Source organism: Sus scrofa, chromosome 8, assembly GCF_054392235.1.
Source record: "Sus scrofa isolate SSC_HxYL_T2T_F1_AM1 chromosome 8, Sscrofa_HxYL_maternal_Yorkshire_Landrace_v2.0, whole genome shotgun sequence".
Classification (NCBI taxonomy): domain Eukaryota; kingdom Metazoa; phylum Chordata; class Mammalia; order Artiodactyla; family Suidae; genus Sus; species Sus scrofa.
In genome coordinates this window covers 20,083,339-20,098,256 of record NC_139390.1, presented here as the reverse complement: position 1 = coordinate 20,098,256, position 14,918 = coordinate 20,083,339, and the positions used below count along the sequence as shown (strand labels likewise).

Genomic DNA, 14,918 nt, shown 5'->3' with positions numbered 1-14,918 from the left:
AAAGCTTCACCATCCAAATTCCAACTAAATGGTTTTATATTTATTTAACAACCACTATTTTTAGAGGAAGATGTCTTTAGCAAATCCCGGTTACTCTTTTCTTATACTTTTTCTTCTGGGGGAGGTCAGACAAACGAACTTGCTCTGAAACTACTTCCCCCCTTGACTTCCTGTTTCCTATTAAAACATGTTTTCTCGCCAATGAGGAGCCCCCCGTCAGAAAGCATAAACAATATTCCACATTCCTTTATACATCTGACCAGATGACCACCTTCTACTGGAAAAGCAAGCTGTCATTCAACAACGCTCTCCGCTTGTGTGGCGATTAGCTCGAAATGGTCCTGAATTGGGAGCTGTCCGTTGAGAGGCAATGCTCATTTCCCTCATATGCAAGGATGAACCCACTTCCCAGAGAACCTTTCTCTTTTTAAAGCACTACGTCATTTAAAACATTTACAAAAAATCAGCACAGCTATCACTGTGATGTGATGTAGGTGAGATAGCAAGGTACGACTGTAAATACACAAACTGTAACATGGAATTTAATTTCATCTTTATGAAGTATTCTGAAATCAAAGACGATAATACATGCATCAGGCACATCCAACAGAAGACTTTTACAATGGTTTACATTTCCTTTTTATTTATTTCTTGAAACTGCTCGTATTGCAGGTTTCTCATGGATGAAATATGGAACTGAGCAGATTCTTTTTTCTACAAAATTATGGTATAAACTTGCTCAATTTTCTATCTTATTGCTAATAAACCTTACAGGCGCACAGTTTGTAAAATAAACCCCTTAAGGACTGAATGCGTAGAGCATGCTGCAAGGTACAAGAAATAAGCTAAAAATGAGCATATAAACCTACATCTGGACCAACACAGTACTGAATGCTGGCAAACATTTATCACGACACAGGGAAAAATTAATAAAAGGAGATACAGTTCAGTCCTGAAAGGGTTAAATAGAAACCCTAATATATTATTGTTTCTAATCATCCATCCCACATTACAGTGCTTGAAAACAAAGTCAAAAAAGTCTGGCACAGAAAATTACACACATTTGTTCAGTACTCATCAAAAACACAGCTGCTTTTGAAATCAAAAGTAAGTAATTTGGTTAATAATTGAATGACATTTTTGTTTCAAAAAGGAACCACCACCACCACCCCCCGCCCCCCACCCCTCCAGGGTGGATTATCGGATTAAACATGACTGGTTAGTTTAGTTCTTAAAAACTGTGTTGGAAATTTCCTGTGAGGGCACAGATGGTACTAGTTTCATTAAAAACAACAAAACGACCCTAACCAGTTTATAACTGCAAACAAGTCTGTGCAGTAAGAGTGACAAATATTTCACTAATTAATACGTATATGAGGATGCCTTTAGTTGCCACAGTTTAAGAAAAGTCAGCAGCAGGTTAAATATTCTACTAGTGTTCAACTCTGAAACCATTCAAAATAAAAAGGGCATTTTACGTTTAAAGCTTTTAGCTTGCCTTCCCAATCTATGTGATCAATTCGATGGAACTAATAAAAACATACTGGACAACAGACTCGGCTTCTATGTGCATTTGTAGAAACTGCATAGAAATCATGAGCCTCTATAGGATACACTTCTAAAACAGAACTTTAAAAAACAAAAAACTACTATACTTTAACTGAAGTGGTTACCGTTCTGAGTCTTTATGAGGGTAAATGGCCAGCATCTCTAATAATGCCACCTTTTGGGGGAGGGGCTACGTTCTACTATAACCAGAGGACAAGGATCCTGTAATTACACAGAAAACCATTCACAAACTTTTTTTTTAAGCAGCTGACAAAAGAACTACTGATAAACAATAAGCCACAACAGACAAATCATTTCAGTCTTTAGTTTGTGGTATGAAGAATGGCATAAAATAGTGGGGGGAAATGCCTGTATAAGTACATTCTTAGACTTTTCAAAAAAAAAAAAAAAGAAAAGGGTTTACAGTCTAATATTTCAATTATCTTATTGAAATAAACAAAGAACCAAAATTAGATACAATTAAACAGTAAAAAAAAAAAAGCCAAGGTTCATTTTAATAAAGCCATATATACTCGAAAAGTTATTTTGAGTTGCAATGCTGGGTAAGGAATAGCTTGTTTTTCAAAAGCATCTCATCCATTATCAGTTAATTTAATATAATTTCATAACTAAATACCAAACTTGGGAAGTGGAGGAAGCTTGTGGCCCATTCAAAGTAAAGCACTGAAAACATCTCTGCCCTCTCTTTTTAGCACTGTGTAAAGACTACGTCTAGACTCAAAAGAGGAAAGAATAAATACTACTCAGAAATAAGCAAATTTGCAAGAAAAAGCCAGTAAACAGTTAAAACAAAGGAAGATAAGGCCACAATGAATTCTGCCCTTGGTCACTGAAACAGATTTAAAGTGTGAGGCAGGATTAGCTTACAAGAGAAGCCAGTGACTGGAGCAGACTTGAAGAGAGAAAGGCTGTATATAGTATAACGCAGCCTGTGAGTAATTAAAAAGGCTTGCAGGAAAGAGAAAACCACAACGTGTTTTACAAATGACTTTCCCCTTGAAAACTGAGGAAAACGCGATTTAAAGATGTTAGGAATTGTATTTACAATGGCATAGTCGGAGCAAAACAACAAGTGATGAAGATATCAAAGCTGGGGGGATAAAAAAGCTACTAACAATGATGGTTTTAAAAGTCTACCAATGAAAACTTTTCAAAATAGCCCAAGACACCAGAAAGACAATTTCTGTATGGAAACGCTGTAGGAAGTTACAGTTTTGCATTCTTAAGGTACTTGTGGCTCCTTTTTATGGGACAGTAAAAGCTTACCACAATCTAGAGGTAGTTTTTACTCTAGGAAAGATGATTGTTATGACCAGACCACGTCCTGTAACGTCACACACACAGTGCCTGGACCACATGCAGCTCAATGGGAGCTGCGATTTCTAAGAACCGAACAAAGACATGACCAAAGTGCAGGAACGGAAGCGGTGTAAAACCAGTGAGCCCAGCACGCACTGCCAGCACACAACCCTAAACGGAATCAACTCTTAACTAAACGGAGGAGAAATTCTCTCTGAGTAGGAGAGACATCTGTGAAGACACTCAGTACTGGGGAAGGAAGAGAAGATTAAAAAAAAAAAAAAAAAAAAAAAGGCCGGGAGAGAAATGGAAAGATAAATTACGTTTGCATATTTATAACCTTACAACTAACTGTTCCTAAAGTACTGTCTTTCAGCTCTTTTAGTTGATCACCTAGTAAAAAGCATCTTGTTTTAAGGTTACAATGGTTTGGCCTAGGCTACAAAAAAAAAAAAGAAAGAAAGAATCAAAGAAAGTAAATAGAAACATGCTTTTGCTGAGATTTTCCTCACTGTACAATAAGGGCACCATCTACCAACTGGGCACCATCCACCAATAGGCAGCAAATATTTCTCATGATATTTTCTTGTCACATGTCAACAACGGAGAACACCCTGCTAAATGAAGTCATGGGAAACATTCCAAGTTCAAAATAAAATGTTTAACTTACACATAATACAAGTTATGTACAAGATTCGGGGGTGGGGGTGGTGATGGTGGGGACCTGAACAAATCCTGGAATGCACGGACAGATTTCTGCACCGAAACGGGAGGAACACTGCAAACCCACCATGTTCCATGCCATTAACTCCTTAGCAACGAAACGGCCCCACAGGATTCCAGGTACAGAGTAGAACCTCTTGGATTACCACTATAAATACATTGTTTAAAAAAAAGGAACACACAGAAATAACTATCAACTGGTGTCTGAGAAGAGAGGCTAAGTTAACATACGTTGCATGTATTGCAGGCAAGGCAGAGGCATTTTTTTTTTAAAGCTTTTGCACAGACTTCATATAATCTTAAAAAAAATACGCAGACCTTTACAAGATTTGACTTGCTGAAATCAAAACAATTTCGACTCATTAAAAGTCACAAGACTTCAGCTTTAAAAAAAATAATAAAATAAAAAGAACAGTTCCAGCCTTAGACCAAAAAGACCTGGAAGAGTATGGTGGTGGTTAGATTAAACAAGCATGGCCAGGCCTGGAACCTGAATGGACTTGGGAGCAAAAGCTCAAACGGGGTGGGGAGGAGAACCACCTATTTGGTAACAAAGGTGTACTATATACTGTGATATAAAAAAGGTTTGGTGAAAATGTACCTTTTGCTAAAGCTTATACAAGTTCCTTGGTCCATAAAAACTATGTTAGATTTTTGTCTTCTAGTTTGATTAGGTTTTACTCCAGCCACATGTCTATTTCTTGCCCATTTAAACAAAACCAAGCAAAAACCAACCAAACAAAAATAACAGCTAAAAAAATCAATTTCCGAAAGTTTTTTCATTTTGATGTGTTTGTTTTGTTTGACTGTGGCTTCTGCACTTCGTATCAGCACTTGCAGGTAAGGGGGTTTTTGAATCGTATCACCTGGTATGAAAAGTTTTCCCAAGAAACCACAAAAGATTGTTCATTTTTTTTCCTTTCTTTTTTTTTTTTTGTCAACATTTTGCCGCACTCGAGTCAGTGTGAGTCCTAGCAAAAAGACGGTAGTTAGGACACGACTGTTGCTGTCGATGATGTGACACTGGTTGAATTTGTGCTGACATTTGTGTAACTTCCCTCGCTGTTTGTGTTCGATTCATTAGGGGGCACTTGGCTTGAATTGGCTCGAAGGATTGCTCCCGCCGCACTGCAGTGTGGCCGTGGCCCTGGTTCTGGCGTGTAGGTAAAGGTAAGGCTGGTGGAATAAATGATTCCATCATTACGGACCAAAGTTACTGGAACCTGGACTGGCTGCCGGACCCATCTCCAACCTTCTCGGAATGCAGAAATGTCTGGGACGACACAGAGCATACTCTCTCCACATCTGAGGAAGAAACAGAAATCCCTTAAGGGCCAGGCAAATTTTAGAAATAAAACTTAAAACAGGGATGCTTACTATAGGACAATCAGTATCAGCAAAGAGTCTTATGTACCCACCCCCGACAGAAATTCTGCATGATGTAAAAAGCTGTATCAAGTACCTGTACATAGTTTCAGCTTCTACATCCCCAAACCACACTCGTAAATTTGGAGTGAAATTCTGTCCTGTAAGTTCAAGCATTGCCACGTCTCCACCGCCATTTAACTGCAATTCATAGAAAATTAGAACAACATTGAGAAAATTTTCCATTTTTCATTAAGGTACACAAACGAGTTTCTCATTCGACAGTCATGTGCCCAAAAAAAAAAAAAGATAATTAAAATGCTTCTTTTAAACCACATATTATAAAGACAAACTAAAAATATCTCAAGATAATGCACATGTTAATTTAAACTTGAATTGTCTTCCATAAAATAATGCTCTTCTTATTTTCATTTGTCTTTAATCAACAAATGATGTGTAATAAAATCTCCAAATCACTAGATTTGGAGAAAAATCAAATTTATTGTGAAATAAAATCATGCCACATCATAGCTGAGAACAGCTGCAAAGAGCAAAAAGTCAACTTCTAAGTGGTCTCACCTGAAGACTTTCTACGACAGGCACAGGTGTGACTGGGGCAAGGACAGGGCCCATCCCCTCGTAAAATGTATACTCTGCCTTATCCGTACTAATGATTGTCCAGGAAGCTCCATCATTTATCATCTCTTTATTTGGTTCTTTTGGGCATGGAGTGGCCTTATGAAAAAAGAGTGTTTAGAAGTTGAGTTTTATATATGTTACAATAAAAGACAATTTTAACAAAGTAACAGTCATAGACTGGCACTAACATGAAGAGAATTCAGTACAAATTTATAAACTTCCTAGGCACAATGCTTTGCCAATCCCCACACAGAGTATTAATACAAAAACCTCACACACAGTAATTTTTATTGGAATACAAAATACTTCAGTGATATACTAAAAATAGTAGTACTTTTCAGAATAACCATTTAAGAGTTCACTAGTACCTGTATAATTTCTTTAATAAAAGATCAGTAATTGTGTTTAAAACTCTTTGGGGATCTCCCAGAATGAGAGAGTGAGAACAGGAGCCCCTTCCTGCGTACACAACAGCCAGAAATTTACTGCTTTCAGTAGAAAGGCACCAAGATGTGAAGTGACAATCCCCTACCCCTACCCTGACTACACCTAGTGGCAGACATCAGTGCTGGGCTGAGGAGACGGGCAGTGTGTGGCTATCTCCACAGAAAAAGTCTCCAGATGTTCACAAATGAGTAAAACTATTCTACTCAATCATCTGTTCATGTTATAAATGTCCCATGAAAGCCTTCTAAGTAGAGTTAGTAAATACAGTGAAAAGTTAGCTTCTGAAATGTGTCGTCATTACCATCTTAGAAGAGCCCTGTGAATCCGTGATCATCATGAACCCTCCCCCACAACATACGTGCATCCATACACAATGCTGTCCGCACAGAATTTCAGGGCTTTCACTAAACACCCCAAATCTACTTTTGGATAATCTGAGGGGCTTTTTTGTTTCCCCAGAACTAGACAGTTGTTAAGTGTTTCTCTGAGAACATTTTCCCTTGAGGTAGGATGACTGCCATGTCTGAGGAACACGTGGGCTAAGGACTGTTGAACTTGAGGTAAACATCTGAACCCAGCCTCTGCATTAGGATACAATTAACACTAAACGAGGAGTTCTCTTGTGGTGCAGCAGGTTAAGGATCCGACATTGTCACTGCAGCTGCTTGGGTCACTGCTGTGATGTGGGTCTCATCCCTGGCCCGGGAATTTCCACATACCACCAACATGGCCAAAAAAACAAAACCAAAAACATTAAACGAGCGTTTCATGTTTCTGTGTACACTGCTAACCTAATAGTTTGCACAGTTTAGATTTCACCAGTCATTTAAAAGCATACCTGAGGGAGTTCCCATCGTGGCGCAGTGGTTAACAAATCCGACTAGGAACCATGAGGTTGCGGGTTCGATCCCTGCCCTTGCTCAGTGGGTGAAGGATCCGGCGTTGCCGTGAGCTGTGGTGTAGGTCGTAGATGCGGCTCGGATCCCACGTTGCTGTGGCTCTGGCGTAGGCTGGCAGCTATAGCTCCGATTCAACCCCTAGCCGGGGAACCTCCATATGCCGCAGGAGCGGCCCAAGAAATGGCAAAAAGACAAAAAAAAAAATAAAAAATAAAAAAAATAAAAGCATACCTGAAACTGGATTATTCTTTCTTGAGAAAGGCACAAGTACATTCTTTCTGTATCTTTAAGGTAAAATGCACATTTATGGAGCTGTGACACAGGATCATCTGCATCCAATAATGCGGTCTGCTTATCAACCTTCCTGATTATCTATAATTTAACAATTAAGAAAGAAAAGTCATCACACATGGAGAGTTTTCATTTTGTAAACTGTCAAAAAGTTCACAAAAAGAATGCATTATATAGTAGTATATCACAATTTTCTGTCAAGAACCTACATACACAAAAGCATCTCTAAACAATAAACCAAGAAGAAAGGTTTTTAAAAAAAAAATAGGAGTTCGCACTTACGTGCAGTGGGTTAAGAATCTCACTGCAGTGGCTCAGGTGGTTGAGGAGGTGCAGGTTTGATCCCCTGCCTGGCACAGTGGGTTAAGGATCTGGTGCTGCTGCAGCTATGATATAGATCATTGCTAGGCTCTGAGTCAACCCCTGGCTGGGAACTTCCATATGCTGTGGGTGTGACCATAAAAATTAATTGACTAATTAATTAAAATAAATAAATAAAAATACCTTTGGATACCAGTCATGTTAAGAATGTAAGAAGTGGAGTTCCCGTTGTGGTGCAGTGGTTAACGAATCCGACTAGGAACCATGTGGTGTAGGTTGTGGACGTGGCTCAGATCCCGAGTTGCTGTGGCTCTGGCCTAGGCCGGAGGCTACAGCTCCGATTTGACCCCTAGCCTGGGAACCTCCATGTGCCGGGAGAGCGGTCCAAGAAATGGCAAAAAGACAAAAAAAAAAAAAAAAAAAAAAAAAGAATGTAAGAAGTCCCCATTGTGGCTCAGCAGGGTACAAACCCAACTCCATGTGGATATGGGTTCAATTCCTGGCCACACTCAGTGGGTTAGGAATCTGGTGTTGCCGTGAGCTGTGGTGTAGAGCCGGTGTTGCTGTGGCTGTGGTGTAGACCAGTTGCTACAGCTCCGATGTGACCCCCTAGCCCAGGAATTTCCATATGCCACATGTGGCCATAAAAAGCAAAGAAAGAAAAAAAAAAAAAAAAAGAATGTGGAAACGTTACCTTCTTCCATGAATTCCTAAAACAATAGGGCAGGCAGGCACCTGTTTTCTAGATTAGTGCTTTTCAACTTTAATGTTGATACAAACCATACATCTATTCTGCTCCCAGAGATTACATGTGGGGGCCTGATATTCTGCACTTCTAGTAAATTCCCAGCTGATGTTACTCCTACTAGACTTATGAATCCTATTTTTAGTAGTAAGTTGAGGTGACTGTTTCAATAAATATATGACAAATATTCCAACAGTAAAGGGAAATTGATCTCTAAAGGCCACTATGGGTGTGCTAGTCAGTACAGTTCGTTATCATACTTACATGTTTAAAAGACAACAACCTAAAATAGGTATGACTTTGCAGATTAGTTAACAGGCTCAGGTCAGGTTAAGTTCCTCAAAATCACCTGGTTAATAGCTGAAGGACCAGAATATGATTCCAAGGCTGGGCTGCCTGCCCAGCCTGAACTCTTTCCATTACACACTCTAACTATAATCCAACTAGTCTCAGTTATCTGAAAGGCAATCCTATCAAACCGTAGATGTTACTTACCACATGGAAGGTAACCATTAAGTGCTGCTGACTGTGAAGATCACCCCCAACAGCACATAACCATGTCCGAACTACGTCTCACCTAAAATCAGAGACTGACTGCAAGTCCTGCCCTGCCGCTCAGCATCCCTTACAGCAAAACTCCTCTTCCTCACCCTCCCATCTCCTGAGATCTCTCTAGCCTTCTGTCTCAAGTTTCCACTACAATTATCCTCGATGAGGCCACTAAGGACTTCAAGACAGACGAATCCCATGGGCACGTCTCTGTCCTCATTCGTTCGTCAGCTTTCTCTGCAGCATGTGCCCCACACACTCCTGCTGCAGGGAGACCCGGCTCTAACTGGCCTTCTGTGCTCCCGACCGAAGCCCCGGGGCTCTTCTCCTCGCTCCTATGCTATACTGTATGCCAGTTAGAGGTTGGCAACTCCTAAATTTATATCTCCAGCGCTTTCTCAGGCTCCCAACTCGTGTATTTAACTACCTATTCAACAGTTCCACCTGAAACGCCTATCAATGCATCTCAATCTTAATCAGAAACAGAACTTTTTATTTCTTCCTAAACATGATCCTCCCTCGACTCACAGCTCAATAAATGATTCCACGTTCACTCAATCCTAAAAATCGTGGCGTTATCCTTGACTCCCTGCTTTCTCTTACAAAAGAGAATCTGTCAACAGATTCTGTTAGGTCTACCGTCAAACAAATCAGTCAGCTCTCATGACCTTACCAGGACACTCCTGGTCTAACAGGCCATCCTCAACTCCACCTGAATCACGACAAAGGCCCCAGCGCCTCTCTCTCTGCTCCCATCACTATACCCCGACGCTCTCTCGTCCACAGAGCAGCCAGACTTACTCTTCCAAACATAAACCAGCCATCATTCCCTATTTAAAACCCTCCAGGGGCCTCCTACTGTCCACAGATGAGAAAGTCCTCGCCTAGAGAGTGAGGGGATGGACAGGCGCTGCCTGTGGCTAAGCTCGCAGCATCATTTTGCTGGGACTTGCCCCGCCTCTCCCCTGCTCCACCTATAATGGATTCCTTGCTAGTCCTCACACATTCCCGCTCTAAGTTCTTTCTGCCTGAAATGCTCCTCAGCCCGTTTCTGCCTTCCTAACTTCATTCTGGTTTCTGTTTAAAAGCTCCACTTCAAAAAGACTTCTTTGACTACTCCAATTCCCTATCCCTTTATCCTGTTTTAATTTGTCTTAACACTTATATGAACCTTTTAATACATGATATGGGTATTTCTTTAGCTGATTTTTGCCTCTCTGAAATGTAAGCTCCAAGAGGAAAGGGGTCTGCCTTGCCCACCAGTGTATCTCCTGCTTCTCCACAGTGCCCGGCACATGGAAGGTGTGGGACTCTCTGTGGAAAGCATGTATGTGTGCAGAGCTGTAATACTTTGCTCCACAATGAATATCCTCAATAGGTACTATTCATAGAATTTTGTGAGGATTAAATAAATCAACACATGTGAAAGTCCAAAGTGCTGTTAATATTATACAGTATTATGACTGGTTTTTTATTATCTGATTCACACCTGACTTACATTCAAAGATCATTTTTCTTCAGCTAAGCCACAACTATTAAAAATCCCAATCTTTAAAAGTCAACATTCTTCATATTTACCCATTTTTCAGCTCTGCAGTTTAACAGAGTATCTGTCATCCTACTTATACAACCACCAATTTTTGAATTTAAAGGGAGACAGTACACTTTTAGCAATTATTGCACCTAAGATATTCTGAGACTAGTTAAACTTAAGCAAACTGTTTCTATTCAATGCTGGTCTTCAAGCTGTAAATACAGCTTATTTAATGATATTTGGATTTCAGAGAAATAACTAAATTTTGAATGATGTAAGCTTAAAGCGCCCTACGAGTCTAGCACACTCACTATGACTTCACCACGTGAGAGTCGAGACTTGTCTGAGACACTGTTATTTGTGTGAGCCGCTGGTTCTCCAATATGTGGTAATAAGCATACTGAGCACACAGCCACATCTGGGCTCAAGTTTACTTCCCACAATAGTTCTCTGGACATAGACACTGCTGAATGACCTGGTTCTCACCAATAAACAAACAAAAGATGTCTTCTCCTATTTGGTATCAAAAACTTGTTGTGATCATTTCAAATCTGAGAAACAAGGTAGAATGAATTTAACTTAAGCTACGTGTGCTGAATTCTACATTCATAAAACATGAGGATTATTCCACCCAGCTCTCTCTCTCCTTTATCCTGGCTTTGACAATTATTGGTACACTATTTATCCTGAGGTAAACTGGACATAGCCTTTAAGGACAGAAAACATATCTTATTCACATTCCTAGCACTATACCTGCTAACTGCCCAGGCTGAATTCACATCACTGATTAGTTTATCTAATAGACGTCCCCAAACCTCTGGGATATCTGACAGCCTGGAGGACATGGAGATAAAGGACTAACTGGTGTTTCTTGGCCAGATCTGCATAGACTGTGCCTGTTTTTAAAGTACTCTAAAAAACAGGATTTTTCACTAGGACATTCACCCCATTGAAACTTGGTCTTGGAAGGATGGTGTTTTCCAAGCAAAGCTCTCCAATGAGGTTGCTAGCCTAGGAAATTAAATGCAACATTCAGCTATTAAGGCAGTGTTATTATTCTTAAAAGAATATGAAAACTGTGGAGGCAAAGGAGGGCAGGAAGTGGTGCAGACCACTAAAGCCTAGCTCTGACTCTGAGGAAACTAATTCTTCAGTCACACAACCTCAAAAAGAGGTATATATCAGTACACTTGTAATGATGGTACTGCAACTTTTTCAAAGACAGTCTCTGGGTCAGGTTTTTTTGGGGGTCTTTTTAGGGCCGCACCCAAGGCATATGGAGGTTCCCAGGCTAGGGGTTGAATCCAAGCTACACCACAGCCACAGCCTCGCCAGATCCGAGTCTGCAACCTACACCTCAGCTCATGGCAATGCCAGATGCTTAACCCACTAAGCAAGGCCAGGGATCAAACCTGCTTCCTCATGGATACTAGTCAGATTCGTTTCTGTTGAACCACAATGGAAACTCCTAGGTCAGTTCTTTTGTGTGTAACATTTTTATAATCAGAACCACATAGTTTTTTTCAATGTAAAGGTATCTTTCAAGCAAGGCAGACTGGTACTTTACTTGAAACAAGTGAAAATACTATTTTAAGATTTCAGTTTGTCTTCTTAAACAATGGTCCATATATAAGCTATCCCTGATCAGAGGCATAAACCTCTGAATTGTCCTTCTGTAGAACAAGCATTTAATGCCAAAGCAAATAAATATTATCCTTGGAACAGAGGGACACACAGTGAATGAGAAAAGAACCCGAGTAAACATTGATTTGGTTTGTGTCTTTCTTTCTAAATTTTGCACCTTTCTTTCCCTACGCTTTCCCCATTTTATACTTTGTCCCAGTCTCAAGGTTTCAAAAATATTACTCCACACATTTTGGCTTATTATGTTGAAATGTGAAATAAAATCACCTTACACAATCAACACATTAAAAATTTTAACAGAACAAAAATAAAATGATTCATTTTCTGAAATAATTATAGATCAACCCAATTCCTGCTAAAACTGTCCCAGAATATATCAGCCAATGAAGTATTTCAGTAGAGAAAGCATACTCAGGAATAGTAAAACTAAATGCTCATCCACTCCTTCAACCCCTTACAACCTGACCATGAATCAAACAATCATCTTTGATGTAACTTAACTGTGTTCCATTTCAGAAAAGAAGGAATATGATAGAGGGTGTATAAGGGGCTTCTGTTTCACTTTGCTAAGAAAAGCAGTTTTTTAGTTTCAAAAAGCCCCAAACATCATTCTTATCTCCCAGAGTAAGATATCCAATTTTATTTAATTTTTAAAATCTATCTTCTTGTGGGAGAGTAATAAAAATTATGCTTATACTTGTAAAGAAATTTAAAATTTCTATGCTCCTGAAAACTTGGTCTTGTATTGGGATGCAGCAGGTAGCACACACACATGGAAAAAAAAAAGTATCTGCATTAATTAAGAAACGAAATCATAATGTAACTTTATAGCGCCCACTATTGAAGATGTCCAGATACACAAACAAAAAAGAAAAAGGCTACCAAAAATGTATTAGAAATAGTCTAATGGGAAGTCATTACGGTCATACCAATCTCGGGAGTGCCATGCCAGTAACTGAACACACAAGTTTGACTGTTTGTCCATAATGGATGTATCCATCGCGGACTGTGAATTCTTCTCCTTCCGACTCATCATCATCCACTGCAGTGCAATGGAAACAGAGATCAGATTATCACCTTTTAATTCCTGAATCTACTTAGGAGAACAATTAAAACTTAATATATCTGTATGTATTGTTATCAAAAAGAATTTAAGAATTTCAAACTAAAAAAAAAAAAAATCAAACGCATATTGTTATACTTACAGAGATGAATGTAAAATGCTCCCCACTGCTGAGAACTGGCATGGAAATTACCTCCTTCTACATGCAAGTATCTGGTACTAACTGTCTGGGATCGAAGTCGATTAAACAGAGCCACCTTTGTTCCTGAGGCAATGCATACTGCAAAGAAAAAACAGCTTCTATTTATGTGATGGGGCAGGGGGACAGCAGCACAGAGCAAGAAAAGACTTGTACCTTGTAAGTTATAACTATTCTTTATTATAACAATAATTAATGGATTCTGCTAACAAAATTTTTAAACCTCCAAGAAAATACAGATGATACTCTTCCAAAAGCCAAGGCAACTCTTTATTAATAATGCCAAGCTAAAGACATGGAATGTCCAAGAAAATCCTTTTAAAAAGACAACTAGAAGTTCCTGCTGTGGCTCAGCAGATTAAGAACACGATATAGTGTCCATGAGGATGCAGGTTCGATCCCTAACCTTGCTCAGTGGGTTAAGGATCTGGTTTTGCTGCAAGTTGCAGGGTAGGTCACAGGTATGGCTGGGATCCAGTGTTGCTGTGGCTGAGGTGTAGGCTGGCAGCTGCAGCTCTGATTTGACCCCTAGCCCGGGGACTTTCATATGCCATAGGTGCAGCCATAAAAAGAAAAATTAAAGAAAAAAAAATACACAGTATGTTTAATGCAATGCTGTTCTTTAAAAGCAAGTTACTTTTAAAATAATTAAGTGTCCAAAAATAGGAAACTGACAAAATAAATAATATTAGTCACCTATTTAAACAATGTGTATCTCAAATGCAATCTCCCAGATATATCACTGAATGTAAAGCAGACTATAAAACACTCTTTATACCATAGTTTCATTAGGTAATTACATACATTTTTATGTGATAGCATGTGTCTCCATGTTCTCACATCTAATTTTATGGAATATAATTCATAGAGAGGAGTCTAGAAGAATGTTCACCAAAGCTGATGGCAACAGCCTCTGGATACTGTGATTTTACAGATTTTGTTCCCTTCCAAATACCTTAAAGTCATTGCATGAAATTTCTTAAAAAAAAACAACTACACTATGTTAAGCAGGAAAATGCTCTGAAAGTGAAATATGTTCTCTGTCATCAAGAAACTTAGTCAATAGAAATACAAAATTAAAAAGGTTAAATAAAATCCTGCAACTTGAATTGGAGAAGCCTAAATACGTGACATTATATGCCTCCTGATGTAAGGAAGTACCACTATGAAGTAGGCTTTGCCTTCCAGAAACAAACAACAACAAAAAAGGGCCAAAGAACAATAACCTTAATCTCATTAAGCTTCTAAATTACCTACTGACAAAGACTCCTTTTTTGACCAAACTTTAGACCTTTTTCTACCAGGTCTATCTTGGGCCCTGTCATCAGCCTGCCTAGCCCAGTTATTGCAAGAATCCTACTAATCATCCTCCCAACCTTGATATCTAATTGAGTTCTTCCCCTCCGCCTTTACATCCTTTCACCTAGCCCTGCTTTACACAAACTCTGGTAAGCTAACCTGTCAATAATCACTCTACCCTTGATGTCTCCTCTGAGTCATTTTCCATCCATTAACCCCCTCAATTCTGTACCTTGGCTGTAAATCCCCATTTGTCGTTGTATTTAGAGTTGAGCTGAGTTCTATACTGAAATCTCTTTTTCCTGTTGCAAGAGTAGTGAATAAAGTCTTCT

General features: G+C 39.3%; 1 protein-coding gene across 10 annotated transcripts in view; it reads right to left on the bottom strand.

Annotated features, from left to right (window-relative positions):
* Positions 1-536: 536 nt before the first annotated feature.
* RBPJ (recombination signal binding protein for immunoglobulin kappa J region) overlaps positions 537-14,918 on the bottom strand; it is a 233,547-nt gene continuing 219,165 nt past the window's right edge. For all 10 annotated transcript variants that reach the window (XM_084971707.1, XM_084971704.1, XM_084971711.1 and 7 more), the window contains 6 exons: positions 13,231-13,368; positions 12,955-13,067; positions 7,173-7,313; positions 5,536-5,691; positions 5,054-5,157; positions 537-4,896 (listed from right to left, as the gene is read on the bottom strand). In XM_084971707.1, the coding sequence (XP_084827833.1) occupies positions 4,581-4,896; positions 5,054-5,157; positions 5,536-5,691; positions 7,173-7,313; positions 12,955-13,067; positions 13,231-13,368 (968 nt within the window). In that variant the 3' untranslated portion in view covers positions 537-4,580. The remainder of the gene's footprint in view (positions 4,897-5,053; positions 5,158-5,535; positions 5,692-7,172; positions 7,314-12,954; positions 13,068-13,230; positions 13,369-14,918) is intronic.